Raw genomic sequence first — 16,830 nt, 5'->3', positions numbered from 1 at the left:
TTCATGATCATCCTCTTATATTTGCCTTTTGTTTCTTTTTTTATACCTTTGTCCCCTCTCATTCTCAGGTTTATCTTTTCTAACCTCCCTCTTTGTCTTTGCTGCTGTCTGGAATAGGAAGTCCTGATCCCAGCAAATTGATAACTGGGGACCTTAAGCCCTGGATTTTGGGGGTGAAAATGTTTTTCAGTGTTTGTGCTAAATAGATTCAATTCCAACTCCTTTATGTTCCCAAAAGCACAGCTCTTCATGTGACTTGCCCAGTTCAAGTCTACAGAAGGACTTCTCAAAGGGTTAGTAAATAAAGGAATTGAGTGGAATTATAGCATATAGATCATGAAAACCCAGGTATAATCCATGGTCCGTTCTCTGTTCACCAACCTCAGCCGGATCAGGGAAACATCACACTTTACCTCACTGCAGGTAGAGCTCAGAAGTGCGAACATTCTCGAACGTTACTGTCCTTATCACATAATCAGTGATACTTGATGGAGAGAGGCAGCACAGTAGCATTGTGGATTGCACAATTGCTTCACAGCTCCAGGGTCCCAGGTTCGATTCCGGCTTGGGTCACTGTCTGTGCGGAGTCTGCACATCCTCCCCGTGTGTGCGTGGGTTTCCTCCGGGTGCTCCGGTTTCCTCCCACAGTCCAAAGATGTGCAGGTTAGGTGGATTGGCCATTCTAAATTGCCCACAGTGTCCAAAATTGCGCTTAGTGTTGGGTGGGGTTACTGGGTTACGTGGATAGGGTGGAGGTGTGGACCTTGGATGGGGTGCTCTTTCCAAGAGTGCAGACTTGATGGGCTGAATAGCCTCCTTCTGTACTGTAAATTCTATGTCTATGTCATCCATGGTCATGCAATAGCACAATATCAGGTTTAGCTGTGATAAATAAGCGGTAGAAGTGTGAAATGTCAGATTAATAACGTTATGCTGTCTTGCTTGTTTACCCGTGTCACTTGTACAGTTTGGACTTGTGTGTGCTGAAGCTTGGAAGGTGGACCTGTCCCAGGCCTGTCTAAACATGGGATTCATGCTTGGAACAATATTCCTGGGATTTGGAGCAGACATGTAGGTTTAACTCGTCATTTTCCAATTGCACATTTGATAATATCCCATATTTTTGAACATATTGAAACTTGAAACCATTCCTTTGCTTTTTGTAGATATGGTAGAAAACGGTGCTTCTTGTTTTCCGTATTTTCCACCTCGGTTGCAGGGCTGGCAGTGGCATTTGCGCCAAATTATCTTTGGTTCACCATCTTCCGCATTCTGCAAGGATTGCTCAGCAAGGGTGGCTGGCTGAGTGCCTATGTCTTAAGTAAGCTTTTACATTTTCTATTCGGAATAAGTATTTACTCCTACAATTATCAATGTTTATTTGCTACCAGTAGATAACCCTTTTTACTTACCTATTGGTATTATTTTTAGTTTCCTCACGTTTTTAAATGTATTCCATTGGCTATTGAACACTTTGGGATGTCATCATAAATGGCACTAAATAAACGAACATTGTTCTTTCCTTTGTGGTTTGTGTTCTTAAGTTCTTATTAGATTGTTAATTGTTCAATTGTTTATTATAGAGATTCCAACTGAATCAGGTATTGAACATAAGAAGATAAGAAAATAAGAAAGAGGAGCAGGAATAGGCCTACATCCTCTGGAGCCTGCTATGCCATTCAATAGGATCATTACTATCTTTGGCCTCAACTTTACTTCCTGTCCAATCCCTGTATCCCTTGATTCCCTTAGAGTTCAGAAATATCATTCTCAAAGGGCGGAATAGTCCGTTTGGGAGAATATGTTATCCCACCGGAGCAGAATTGCACCTGTTTGCACCAGCTGGGAGTGCAGATCAGGAACCAATTCCCAATACTTGGCCACGCCAATTTATGCATGGCGAGGATTGCGAGTGAGTACCGAGGGAATCCCGCTATTGGGCTGCCATTTGGGCGGGCGGCCCGATAGCGAGGTCCCATGGCAGGCCACCCAATCCCGACATCACAATTCAGCCCCCACTCCCAGATTTTCTGGGTCCCCCCTTCCTCCCAGTAAGACCTGATCTGCCCCCCAAGACACTCGAAATAAGGAGACCCCCAGAGAGCCCCTAAATAAAGAGACCCCCTAAATAAAGGGACCATCCAGAGACCCCCAAGTAAAGAGCCCTACCCAGTGACCCCCTAAATAGAGAGACCTCCCAGAGACCCTCAAAATAAAGAGATCCTCCACAATAGATCTCCTAAATAAGGAGACCCCTTACAGACCCCCAGAAAATAGACCCCTGTCAGAAATCCCCCAGAAGGGAGACACCTATCTTGAAGCTAGACAGCAGTCCAGACAGAGGCAGTGAAAAAAAAATCACTCCTTTAAAACTCACCTGTACAGCACACCTGCTGGCTCAGACACAGGAAGCACCACCTGTCAAACCTTGGTAACAGAAAACCGATTAGCTGTGTTTAATCCGCCTTAGACCTTTGATCTGCAAACCATTCATTAATTTCACTTTAATATTGATTTTATTAGGCTGTGATTGATCGCTTCCACACACCCCCCAACAGTCAGCATTGTTCCAGTCATCTTTCCTCATGGTTGAGTAAATTTGAAGTGCTCTATCTGCATTGTTTATAAACATCAGGCTGTGATTGACAGCTCCTGGACCATTTCAAACAGAGTTAGTGCTGTCAATGTCTAGCTGATCACTTCAAAATCACTAACCGAAAGGAGGTAATTGGGATTCTGTTCTGCTCGACCAGCAGTCGAGGGGTGGAACGGTGGCACAGTGGTCAGCACTGCTGCCTCATGGCACCGAGGACCCGGGATTGATCCTGGCCCCGGGCCACTGTCCGTGTGGAATTTGCACATTTTCCCCATGTCTGTGTGGGTCTCACTCCCACAACCCAAAGATGTGCAGGGTAGGTGGATTGGCCACGCTAAGTTGCCCCTTAATTGGAAAAAATGAATTGGGTACCAGCAGCAGGATCTATCATTTTCCAACAAGGGCCAATCGCTCCTTCTTGTAATATAAACAGAAATTAAATATTCAACAAATGGAGGAAACGATTTCATGTGATTACATTAACTATTTGAATGGTAATTTGGGAAGAATTCACTTCAAAGCACAAGATTTAAATTAGAATGTAACTTGCAGATTATTTGCTCTCTTGTTACGATGTATCTGGCTATTGGCGACATTCTTTTCTTCTACCTGGGGCTACTTTTGAGGAATAGTGTCCTCAAATATAATTTTCACGTGTGTAAATTCACAAAATTGACAAGGTGAAGGCCAGAAATTTTGTGCAGATGAAAGAATGGGCGAGATGGATTTATATAGCGCCTTCACACCCACGCAATGTCTCAAAGCGCTTTGCAGCCAATGAAGTGTTTTTTGTTTGCAGTGTAGTCACTGTAGGAAATGCAGCAGCCAATTTGCTCACAGATGAGTCATGATCTCTTTGAATGGCGGAGCACACCAGGGATAAATCTCCTGCTCTACTTATGGCGACTCTGGTGGGACTGCTCTACTTGAAAGTAGGGCCATTTGAGAGGCCGAACATTTCACCTGAAAGGATGCATCTCCGGCAATGTAGCACTCCTTTAGGACAGCACTAGAGTGTTAACCTTGATTTATGCCTTCATGTTGAGTGAGTCTTGAACCTCCTGACTCAGGGTGTCACTAACCGAGCTTTAGCTGTCACGTCAGAAACAAGAAAGAGAATCGGGAAAATTACTGCAGTAGAGAAATAGGGTTACGGAACAGAAGAAAGTCACCCAGTGCTGATGATATTTAATATTATAAGTGGGGAAAATAGCATAGTGATTGAACGTACATTAAATGGTGGAATAAGCTGCCATATAGTGCCCGTGAATGTTGGCATTTGCAACATTCAAGAAGGAAGCTTAGTTCCTTGTCTTTGAAGGCAAAATGTAAGAGGGAGTTAGACTGATTATTACTTGGTAATGGATTAAAGGGTTATGGAGAACCGGCAAGACGGTGAAATTAAGACCAGGATGAGATCAGCCATGATTGATTGGCGGAGTAGATTCGATGGGCCAAATGGCCTAATTCTGCTCCTATATCTTATGAACATATGCACTTATGAAGGCAATAGTGTGTGAGGTTTTTGCTAAAGGGAATGGAAATGGCCAGTACAGGTCCTGAAAAATGTGCTGTTCTTCACCCAGTTACCGAACTTGTTGGAATGAAGTACAGAAGAACAGTGGGGATTGTGAACCAGATGTGTTTCAGTTTCGGGCTGATAATACTTGCTGCTGTTGCTCATCTTATCCCAGCCTGGAGGAATCTGCAGCTGACGGCTACCATACCAAACTTCTGCATCCTGACCTTCTATTGGTAATATCTATGATAGAGATCGCTATTGTTAGCTTGGGTCTGCAAACCAGCTGTGCCATAGCAAAAACCTGCTGTCTTACCTTTGCAGGTTGATGCCAGAATCTCCAAGGTGGCTCCTGTCCCGAAAGAAAAAAGAAGAAGCCATGAAGATTCTGCAGAAGATAGCAAAAAAGAACAGACAGACTTTCTCAATAAATATTGAGGTGAACAACAGGGCAATTGTGCATTGGAAGTTATGCATTTGTTGCTGTCAAAATTTCCCTCCTCCCTCCCCTTGTGCTGGTGTAGAAGGCAGTGGGTAGCAACAGCCCTCTCTCGGGTGGCTATTCTGCATGCGTGAGCCTTGACCTTGAGAGTCAGCAGGCCATTTGGCCTTGGCGAGAAATCGCAGCCGAGGATGAACCTGCCCTCACCTGCCACCTGCACGGCAGGATGCTTTAGGGAGTGACCGACAAAGAACAGGGCATCATGGGGGCTCCCAATATCCAAACTAAAAATATTGGAATAATTGATGGCATCCCCAACCCTGCCCTGACAGACAGTTGCTGTTGTTTCCCATCAAAATATCTGTTTGAAGCATAACTGGAAAAAAAATAACAAAATAGGTTGTGGCCATGATGCCAATATAGCCTCTAACAGGCAAGAACTTGTGTCCTTGGTACCATGTCTAAAATGCAGCACCTACTGATTCTGAACATCTGGCAAAATACTTAGCTTTTGAGTAAACTATTGAAATCCGGTGTTATCAATCATCAGGTTTGCTGAAACAATGGATTGTAATATCTAATGTTAATGGCTGTCTCAAGGAGATGGCAATTATCACTTTAGTCCGGAGCTGATGATTTTGTTAGAGCCTCACTTCACACGAGTTTGTTTGCAAGTGACGCTGCTGAACATTTTAACATGTTCTTTTAAAATTTAGAGTATGCAATCATTTTTTTTTCGAATTAAGGGGCAATTTACCACGGCCAATCCACCTACCCTGCACATCTTTGGGTTGTGGGGGTGAGGCCCACGCAGACACGGGGAGAATGTGAAAATTCCACACAGACAGTGACCCAGAGCCGGGATCGAACCTGGGACCTCGGTGCTGTGAGGCAGCCGTGCTAACCACTTGCTACCGTGCCGCCCATGAACACTTTAACATGTTGAGATTTTTTTTTTGCAGACAGTTCAAATTGAGGATTGTGAAAACACATTGAAGAGTCCCTCATTTTTAGACCTGGTTAAAACACCACAGATAAGGAAGCATACTTTTATCCTGATGTTCAACTGGTGAGATCGTCTTTATAATTTGTATTTATTAACATGAAATAGCGTATTCCATAGAAACAGTCTATTCCATAGAATCCCTACAGTGCAGAAGGAGGCTATTCTGGCTTGTGCCAGTCAAAAACAACCTCCTAACAACTCTAATCTCATTTTCCAGCACTTTGCCCATAGCCTTGTATGCCTTGGATTCACAAGTGAACATCTAAATAATTCTTAAATGTTATGAGGGTCACTGCCTCCACCACCCTTTCAGGCAGCAAATTCCAAACGCCCACCACCATCTGGGTAAAAGATTTTTCCTCACATCGCCTCTAACCCTCCTGCCCCTTGCCTTCAATCTATTTCCCCTGGTCATTGATCCCTTCACCAAGGAGAAATGTTTCTTCCTGTCTACTCTATCTATGCCTTTTATGATTACATCTCAATCATGTCTCCCCTCAATCTCTTCTGCTCCATGGAAAACAATCCCAGTCTATCCAATCTCCCTTCATAGCTAAAACTCTCCAACCCAGGCAAAATCTTGGTAAATCTCCTCTGCACCCTTTCCAGTGCTATCACATCCCTCCCATAGTGTGGATTCCAGAACCGCACAGAATACTCTAGCTGTGGCCTAACCAATGTTTTATACAGTTCCATCAGACCCTTCTTGCTGCTAAATTCTCTGCCTTGGCTGATAAAGGCAAGTATCCCTTATTCCTTCTTAACCACTGTAACTACCTGCCCTGCTATCTAAAGGGACCGGTGCACATGCACACCAAGGTCCCTGTGATCCTCGGTGATTCCCAGGATCCTGGGTTTATCATGCATTCCTTGCCTTGTTTTCCTGCTCAAGTGAACAGTTAATAACCAAGAAGAGAAATTATTGGACAATTTAAGTCCACAACCTGCACCCTCCCCCCCCCCCCCCCCCCCCCCGTCACCCCCGTCACCCCCGTCCCACCCCCATTTCTCCCCCTAATCATAGACACTTCATTCATTGGCTTGTATTGTCATCTGAAATAAGAGTTTGGGTTCAATCACAGTTAGATTGACATGATGGATATTTTCTTCAGTGCTCTTGAGGGTCAGAAGGGACTTTAAAGCACTTTGGGCTGGATTCTCCATTTGAGAGACTAAGTGCTGAGACCAGGACTGAATCGCGAGTGTTCTACGTGCACGATTAGTGGTGCCGATCCCAGAACAATTCCGGACATCCTAATGGGCTCACACCGGTGCCACGTGGAACTAGTACAATTCCAATGCATATCGGTGTGTGATACAATAGGGTTGGGATTGGCACTGGAGAGCTTGACAAGCAGGAGCTTGTAGCTTATAGGCTGGGAGCTCATAGGCACTCCACTCCCCACACACCCTTCTCCCAGTCAAGAAGATGGCATTTGTTGCACTGCAGCATGTCCATCCCATTGATGGGTCGCTGGGTCCAGATTGTACCTAAGGGGGTGGCCTGGGGAGGTACCCATATGACCCGTAGCGCGAAGTTCACAGTGGGCAGTCAGCAGTGTGCGCAGCCAGATGACTGCCTTGCACGCTGTGGCAATGATGGTCCATGCCCATCCACCCTGGCCCCATGGCCCACCCCCTGGCTGCCCTCGCTACTCCCTCCAGTCCTGGCAGAAGCCCCCCCTGCCAGCGCCACAACTATCAGCACGCTATAGCGATGTTGGACACTTTTCATAGCTCCTTTCTCTCCCTCAGCAGCCACGGCACCTGTTTCCTGATTTTGAATACCACAAGCGAACCTCGCCATTGGTAATTCATGCTGGTGGAGGCAGAGCATCGCGGGGAGGCCGGCAATTGCCAGGTGGGGCCCGTTAAGGATATGCCAATGCCGTTTATTGTATAATTTTCATGCCCACAACGGTATTCAGCATGGGACGCATTCACAGCGTTGTCGAGGCACCGGAGCATGGCATTCCGTCGGGTGCCCGTCACCGGCCTCGATTTCCGGCTAACGCGTGATTCTCCGTCCAATCACGTTTCCCTAATTCTGGAGTCGCTGGGCAGAAAATACAGCCCTTTATCTTTTGATAGTTTATCAAATGATTTTTTTTTGTCTTCTTAAAGAAATTGGATGTAGTAACTGTAGTCAATGATGACCCAAACATATTTGTGTGATATTTAGAGAGAATAATCTCTTGAGGTCATGGCATATTTTCTTACGCTCTTAAATGTTTAAGATCACAACATATCCACTCCGATAACTTACTTAGAGCTCTTAATTTAGAATGTTTAGAAATGAACTATGACTTAATTATAATGATCTCTGTTCACTCATAGAACATAGAACATACAGTGCAGAAGGAGGCTATTTGGCCCATCGAGTCTGCACCGACCCACTTGAGCCCTCACTTCTACCCTATCCCCCGAACCCAATAAGCCCTCCTATCCTTTTTTGGACACTAAGGGCAATTTAGTGTGGCCAATCCACCAAACTTGCACATCTTTGGACTGTGGGAGGAAACCGGAGCACCCGGAGGAAACCCACGCAGACACAGGGAGAACGTGTAGACTCCGCACAGACAGTGACCCAGCCGGGAACCGAACCTGGGACCCTGGAGCTGTGAAGCAACTGTGCTATCTACTATGCTACCACACTGCCTCAGTCCTCATCCATTGAAAAGAATTTAGGACTGGCCAGTGAGATGCAGAAGATGTTAAATACTGGATTGGAGGAGGCCATACAAGGCCTGACTTTTCACCTTCAGCATCTCAGTGTAATAATACTTGACCTACTTGGAGAACCTATTGAAAATGGATGACGAAGGAACAATCAGAGCTCCTGCACCCAAATATCCAACCATTCCCCCTGGAGAGTGAAGCTGTGTCCCAGCCGAGTGAAAATAGAAATCTAGGCTTGCGAGTCAGTCGTGACTCAAACTCTTAAAGTGTTTATGTCCCTTGGGATTTTTCTCTGAGACACATGGGGCGGGATTCTCCGACCCCCCACTGGGCCGGAGAATCGCCGGGGGGGGGGGTGGCGTGAATCCCGCCCCGACGCTGGATGCCGAATTCTCTGCCGCTGGATTTTTGGGCCCCCTGGCGATTCCCCACTCCGCGATGGGCCGGGCGGCCGCTTGTTTTCGGCCAGTCCTGCCAGCGTAAATTACACAAGGTCCTTACCGGCGGCACCTGGACTCTGCGGGCGGCCTGCGGAGTCCTCGGGGGAGCGTGGGGGGATCCGGCCCGGTGGGGGGGGGGGGGGGGCCACGGTGGCCTGGCCCGCGATTGTGGCCCACCGATCTGCGGGCGGGCCTGTGCCGTGGGGGCACTCTTTCCCTCTGCGCTGGCCGCTGTAAAGCTCTGCCATGGCTGGCGTGGAGAAGAAACCCCCTGTGCATGCGTTGGAATCACGCTGGATCCTCCTGGCACTCCCGTACATGCGCCAACTCATGGCCGGTGTGGCGCGATCCCCGCTGGTGCCGGCCTAGCCCCCGAAGTTGTGGAGGATTCCGCACCTTCCGGGCAGTCCAACGCCGGAGTGGTTCACGACACACCTTGGCGCCGGTACGGCCCGCCCGCCAGATACCGGAGAATCCCGGCCATGAAGAGTAAATTAGAGTCACGGAATGAGGGAAAGCATGCAGAAGGCAGTAGTCTAATTCTATACAATGGATTTACGCTGGTGGTATTGTGGTAAAGTTATCATTGTGTTAAACCGATAACTACAAGAACAATTCCAAATGTAAGGCTGTTAATAGCATACCCAAAGCAATCATAAAATGACCGTTGTCTTGGCAGATATTGGCTCAGCCTCATAGTTAACTCAAATGCAAATCCTCCTTTTCAGGTTTGCGAGTGCTCTGGTGTATCTCGGGCTTGTCATGCGTTTGGGAATTTTGGGAGGAAATATTTACATCAATTTCTTCATCTCAGGAGCTGTGGAAATACCGGCAGCAATCATTATTATTCTACTTATTGATCGAGTTGGACGTCGTTTTCCTTTTGCAGCAGGCAATTTTCTGGCTGGGGCATCGTGCTTGATAACGGCCACCATACCTGATGGTAAACCACGTGTCATTATCTTGTATTTTAATCCAGATCCTTATATATATGTGTAGTCTTCAATCTGGCATCTATAATGGTACACCTAAAACATACAGCATATGGAGCTCATTCATTATTCTATCATGATGTTTTATAAGTATCGGTGTGGGGTGTCACATTTTGAGAAATGTACAGAACTGTAAGGGTTAATGTTATGCCCGAATCAACCACTGGAGGGAGCTAGATGCAGAACTATATACAGCATTAATGCGAAGCTTTCTGGGAGAGTGTTAAGGAGAAGGTTAGGAGAAAGACTGTAGGAAAGCTAGTGTGAGTGAGAACTGATCATAGTTATTGTATTAGTGTAGAGATTAGTGATAGATGAGGGTAGATTGTATGTTTATTGTTAATTGTTTATTATATAGAAGTAAGAGATTGAATTCAATTAAGTACTGTAAATAAGTCTTTATCTTTGTTTAATACAAAAGCGGTCTTTGTGAACACTACACCAGCCATCCTAGGATCTGGACCACATGGTACCAGGAGCCTTTTTGAAAAATAAACAATTAGTTTAGATAGTATAGGTTTCAGAAACTTCAGAAAAACAATCACGCCACTACACCGATTGAAAAATCTGCACAAACAATGAATCGTAAGATGGAAGATGTAAAAAAAACCAGCACACTTCAGAACGATGGGTATACTGTGTCAAATTGGAAATTTTTCAAACAACAGTTTGAAGTGTTCATATCTGCCTCTGCGCTAGAAAATGCTTCCGATCAGAGATAAATCGTGCTTCTTCTTAATTTGGCTGGACCACAGGCATTAGAGCTGTTCAACTCATTAGAATTTGCAGAAGACGAGGATAAAAAAAAGTATAATATGGTGCTGGAAAAACTCGATGCTCACTGTTATGTGAGAGTACCTTTCAGAAATGGGTGTTTATAAATGGGTATGTATATAAATATCTGTAGTGAGAGTACCTTTAAGAAATGGGTGTTTATCGGTGATGTCAGAGTGTGGGTGGAGCTGGGCTGTCTGTCAACTTTTTACTTTCATTTTGGGCTGTTTGGCTGCAGGGTGTGTTTTAGTTTCGTTTTCAGAGCTGGATAGCTGCAGTCACAGCCAAAAGGTGTATTAGTCTCTCTCTTTGTAATCTAAAGACTGTAAATCGATCCTGGTGATTTAAAACTAATAACAGTAGTGACTTTAACCTGATGTGCTTCTGGAAAAAGGTGTTTTAAGTCTTATAAAGGTTAAAAGGAAAGCTTAAAGGATTACCTAGTGTTGTATTCTTTGGGGGTTGTATTTGAATGAATGGTTGCGAAGATATTCAGTATATGTTTTAAAAAGGTTAACTTGAGTTCATAGAATAAACATTGTTTTGCTTTAAAAAGTACTTTTCCATTTCTGCTGTACCACACCTGTAGAGTAGGCCATGTGCTCCCCATACCACAATCTATTAAAAGTTGTGGGTCAGGTGAACTCCATGATACACTTTAGGGGTTCTCTAAACCCTGGCCCACAACACTGCTGCAAAAAGCAAGTGAACGAGACATGCGAGTGCTTTATGTTTAGAAAAAGGCTGCAGCTGAAAGGGGAGTCGGTAGATTATTTTATTACTGCTTTAAAATTAAGAGCGCAGTTGTATAACTCGCAATCAAATTCTCTTTGGAACTAATGATGAACATTTGTGAGAACAAATGCTGAGATGACCGATTTTGACACTAGATGAAGCAACTAATATATGTAAAGCCAGTGGACAAGCAACCTTTGAATATGCGGAGTTCAGGGTAAATGAAAAAAGGTGCGAAGTCGGGAAACGTGGCTGATGCCATTAATGCTGTGGTACAGCACAGAAAACTGCACACAACGGCTGGTGGCCATTTTGAAAGTGATGTCACCAGTGTGATGATGTGCAGACACTGTGGCCATGCCCACAGTAAAAACAACTGTCTGCCAAAAGGCAAACAATGCTCCAAATGTTGTAAATGCAATCACCATGCAGCACAGTGCCATTTCGTAACAGCCTCAACATCTAATAAATTTAAACGGTCGTACAACGATTAGAGGAAGATTCAGAGTATAAAGAGCGAAGGAAAAGAATAAAAAGTCTAACCTGATAATGATGGTTCCTCCCAATATGCACTGAAAGATACTTTCATGGTCGATGCGATTACTAGGGTTAATACATTGGACTGTGATAACAATCCAATATATTAGCTCTCCAAAATTATTCAAGAGTGGACTGTACTACTTGACATTAATGGGTTTGAGGTTCCATTTAAATTAAATACAGGTGGAAATGCAAATTTAATAACAGAACAGGATCTCGGACAAGTGCACAGCAAACCACAGATAAAGAAATCAATTGGTAGATTGACTGACTATAATGGCAATGCCATAGCCATGAGAGGTTCCTGCTGTCTCATAGTTCAGAATGGTGACATTAGCATGCCAACAGACTTCGCAATATAGAAAATTACAAATCATCACTACTTGGGGTGGATGTTTGCAGCAAACTTAACTTGGTTCAAAGGATATACGCATCAATAATTCAAATGTCACGCTTAAAGATGAAATGAAACAAATTTTGGGTAAATTTGACCATGTATTCTCTGGAATGGGCACCCTACCATTTACATACAGTGTCCAACTGAAAAAGAATGCCAAGCCTGTGATACATGTGCCCAGAAGAGTGCCAGCTCCATTGAGAGATCGTCTCAAGACTGAGCTTGACCAAATGCAACAGTCAGACATAGTTTCCAAGGTGACTAAAACAATGGACTGGGTCAGTTCGATGGTATGCGTACGCAAACCTACTGGAGAACTAAGTGTATGCATATATCCAAAAGTACTCAGTAATAATATCAAGAGGGAACACTATTCCCATACCCAAGAGAGAAGAGATCACATCAGAGATGGCTAATGATAAGTTTTTCACAAAATTAGATGCCTCGAAAGGATTTTGGCAACTAAGGCTCGACAATGAAGGCAGAAAGCTTTGTACCTTCAACATGTCTTTTGGTAGATATTGTTTCAATAGGTTACCTTTCGGGATCATACCAGCATCTGAACTTTTTCATCACGCGATGGAAACCGTCATTGAAGGGATACCTGGTGTCAGAGTATACGTTGGCTGTGTAATCATCTGGTCTAATACTCCAGAGGAACACTGTGACAGGCTCAAGAAAGTGCTCACCAGAGTTCATCTCAATGGATTGAAACTAAATTGTGACAAATGTCAATTTGGGATCCAGAAACTGAAATATTTAGGCAATATCATATCGCAAGAAGGAGTTCAACCGGATCATGACAAAATCAATGCCATAGGTGAAATGTCGATTCGAAGTGACAAAAAAGCAATTCTGAGAATGCGAGGTGTTCTTAACTTTGTGGTTAAATTTATTCCCAACCTATCCAGAAGAACAATGGCTCTGCGCAATCTCATCAGAAAGAATGCTGACTTGCTATAGACACCTGAACATGCAGCTGAGTGGCAAGACATGTAAATAGCTCTGACTACTGCTCCAGTGTTAGTGTTGTACGACTACACAAGGGAAACAAAAATCTAAACCAATGCCAGCAAACAGGGCATAGTCGCAGTCCGACATCAAAAAGATGTGCAGGGCCTGTGGAAACCTGTAGCGTCTGCATCTCACTCGATGACTCCAACAGAGCAACGGTATGCGTAAATAGAAAAAGAATGTCTAGGTTCCTTAATCGGCATAACCAAATTTCATGATTATGTAGTTGAAACTGATCATAGACCTCTGGTCAACATCATCAAGAAAGACCTCAACGAGATGTCCCCATGACTTCAGAGAATGATGACGAAGCAACGTAGATACGATTTCACCATAGTCTACACGCCAGGAAAAGAATTAGTTATTGCTGATACGATATCAAGAGCTACAAATAATGTTGATACCACAGCTTCAGAAATAGTACACATTGTGGAAGCACAAGCTTCATTTATTGCAGACATGTAACCAGTGTCTGACAACAAGCTACATCCAACACGAGAAGAAACAGCGAACGACTTGAGACTCCAAAAGGTAATCCAATACCTGAGAGAAGGATGGCCCAATGGCTGTTGTACCAGTTTTTGTAGTGTCAAAGATGACCTCACTGTGATCAACGGATTCCTACATTAAGGAGACATAATAATTATTCCTTCCTGCCTGCGGAAAAATACCTTGGAACAGATACATGAGGGGCACTAAGGTATTGAAAAATGTTGCATACGAGCAAGCCAATCTGTGTACGGGCCTGGGATTAACAAGGATGTGGACATTCATGCGCAGGAATGCAGCATATGTCAGATGCATCAATCTGCACAATGTAAAGAAAGCTTTGAAGAAAATGAAGTAGTCACTTACCCATGGTTGAAAGTTTGACTGGGCTGCTTCTGTTTCAAAGGACATGGTTATTCAGTCATTATTGACTACTATTCTAACTATCCTGAGGTTATTACGCTCACAGATTCAGCAACTCGTTCAATAATCAGAGTAGCAAAATCTGTATTTGCTCGACATAAAATTCCATTGAAAGTTGTTTCCAACAATGGTCCTTGCTTTACCAGCTGGGAATGGTCACAATTTGCGGCAAGTTATAATTTCCACCATATAACATCAAGTCCATTGTACCCCCAATCCAATGGAAAAGCTGAGAAAGGTGTGGGAGTAGTTGAGAAGCTAGTCAGCAAAATACTAGATGACAACAAAGATTTCTCGTTAGCATACAGAGCTACTCCATTGTCATCAGGTTTGTGGCTCGCCCAGATATTGGTGGGAAGAAAGATCTGTACGACTCTACCAGAAATCACAATACGAATCTGGATCAGCAAGTACTACATGACAGAATAAGGTTACAAAAAAGAAAATAAAAGCCTACCATAATAGGTATACAAAACCTTTACTGCAGTTACAAGAAGGAGATTATGCCAGAATACAGCATTCTCATTCGTGTTGCAGTCAAAACATTTTAGAAACAGAATTTATTAAAAAATTTTGAAAGAAAAGGGAATATGACATTATGAGAAATGTAAAGAATGTAAGGGGATGTCCGAATCAACCACTAGAGGGAGCTAGATACAGAACTATATAAAGCATCGACGCGAAGCCTTCTAGGAGAATGTTGAGGAGAAGGCTAGGAGAAAGACTGTAGGAAAGCTAGTGTGAGTGCGAACAGATCATAGTTATTGTATTAGTGCAGAGCTTAGTAGTAGATGAGTTTAGATTGTGTTATTATATGTAAGTAAGAGGTCGAATTCAATTTAGTAGTGTAAATAAATCTTTAGCTTTGTTTAATACAAAAGCTAGTTGTGGTCTTTGTGAACACTACGCCAAACATCCCAGGATCTGGACCACAAAGAACACCTCAGGGGGATTAAAATTAAATTAAAGAGGCAGCACGGTGGCACAGTGGTTAGCATTGCTGCCTACGGCGCTGAGGACCCGGGTTCGAATCCCGGCCCTGTGTCACTGTCTGTGTGGAGATTGCACATTCTCCCCGTGTTTGCGTGGGTTTCACCCTCACAACCCAAAAAATGTGCAGGATTGGTGGATTGGCCATGCTAAATTGCCCCTTAATTGGAAAAAATTGGGCCCTCTAAATTTATTTATTTTTAAAAATTAAATTAAAGTTTAAAACGTTTTAATTTTAGTGTTACTGTAAAATGGATAATATCACAATTTCTCCACATTATCCGTCAGGACTTAAACCCACCTGGATACAAAGATGCAAGATTTTTAAAAGATGCAGCCATTTTCTACTCTCTCACCCTGAATCCTTCAATATAACCTTTTTATTTGCAACAAAAAAAACAAGTCTGTCAAATCAAAAGTGCAACAGAGGAATTAATCATGAGAATATTAAGCATTCATGCAAGAACATCAAAATGATTGGGCTATTCTTTGTGTTTTAAAAGATTTTAGTGCTCCAAAATGCAAAAGTTGGGAGATGAGAATACTGAATACACAAGGTGGATACCTTTCTGGGAAGAATTCCCTGATTCCTCACTCACAGAGTACACGCGTTGTGAAGGTGTGGAGCAACATAAGTTCCATACAGTCCAAAAATGCGCAGGTTAAGTGGATTGGCCATGGTAAATTGCCCCTTAGTGTCCAACGATGTGCGGATTAGGTGGGTTATGGGGATATGGCGGGGGAGTGGATCTAGATAGGGAGCTCTTTCAGAGAGTCAGTGCAGACTCGATGGGCTGAATGGCCTCCTTCTGCACTGTAGGAAACAATGGGAGGTCAATAGGCAAAGTCAAGAATCCTCAAAACTCAGTCCCTAGATTTATCGGCCCACCACTGGGAATACCACAACAGACTTACCCCTAATTTCCTTACTTTACTTTTAGGCAATTGCATGAAATGTTTGGCAGATTTTTTGATGAAGCTGTATGCAAATTAAAAAGATTTGTTCATTCTTTGCAGTGTATAATTTTTTTTAAATGTCACAACTGAAGAAATGCATAGAATCCTTACAGTGCAGAAGGAGGCTATTCGGCCCATCAAGTCTGCATCGACCTTTCAAAAGAGCACCCTACCTAGCCCAAACCTTCCGCCCTATCCCTCTAACCCTACCCAATGCTTCGACACTTAGGGGCAATTTAGCATGGTCTATCCACCTAACGTACACATCTTTGGACTGTGGGAGGAACACGGAACAACCGGAGGAAACCCACGCACACACGGGAGACTGTGCGAACGCCAGACAGTCGCCTGAATTTAACCCAGGTTCCTTGCGCTGTGACGCAGCAGTGCTAACCACTGTGCCGCTCACAAACACCCTGGCCGGGATTCTCCGAGCCTCCGCACCTCAATCGCGCTCGGCGTGTGGTCGGAGAATGGGCACCCTACCCACGATCCTCCGGAGACCGGAAAATCGTCGGCAATCGCGCGTGCGCGGCCTATGCGGCGCCGGTCATGGGCCATGTCAGCCCGTGCTGATTCTCTGCCAACAACTGGCCGTGTTCCCACCGGCTTGGTTCACTCATGGTTCTACCCGGAGCTCGGAGTGGCGGCTGCGGACTCAGTCCACGGCCGCCATGGTGGGGGAGGGGGATCCGTCACCGGGGGGAGGGGGGGGGGCTCCAGGATGGCTAGGCTCACGATCGGAGGCCACTGATCGGTGGGCGTGCGTGATCTCAGGGGTCTTATATTGTCAGGGCTGGCCCGCGGTGTGGGTCCACCATGTTGCGTGGGGCCGCT

General features: G+C 44.5%; 1 protein-coding gene across 1 annotated transcript in view; it reads left to right on the top strand.

The window, feature by feature from the left end:
• Nucleotides 1-959: 959 nt before the first annotated feature.
• Nucleotides 960-16,830, top strand: part of LOC119969954 (solute carrier family 22 member 2-like) — a 42,947-nt gene continuing 27,076 nt past the window's right edge. The window contains exons 1-6 of the mRNA XM_038803924.1: nucleotides 960-1,071; nucleotides 1,167-1,321; nucleotides 4,183-4,351; nucleotides 4,440-4,554; nucleotides 5,520-5,626; nucleotides 9,411-9,625. Of these exons, the coding sequence (XP_038659852.1) occupies nucleotides 1,025-1,071; nucleotides 1,167-1,321; nucleotides 4,183-4,351; nucleotides 4,440-4,554; nucleotides 5,520-5,626; nucleotides 9,411-9,625 (808 nt within the window). The 5' untranslated portion in view covers nucleotides 960-1,024. The remainder of the gene's footprint in view (nucleotides 1,072-1,166; nucleotides 1,322-4,182; nucleotides 4,352-4,439; nucleotides 4,555-5,519; nucleotides 5,627-9,410; nucleotides 9,626-16,830) is intronic.

This window comes from Scyliorhinus canicula, chromosome 1, assembly GCF_902713615.1.
Source record: "Scyliorhinus canicula chromosome 1, sScyCan1.1, whole genome shotgun sequence".
In the NCBI taxonomy this organism is placed as follows: domain Eukaryota; kingdom Metazoa; phylum Chordata; class Chondrichthyes; order Carcharhiniformes; family Scyliorhinidae; genus Scyliorhinus; species Scyliorhinus canicula.
Note: the sequence above shows the minus strand (reverse complement) of the source record. Positions and strands in the feature narration are given on the sequence as shown.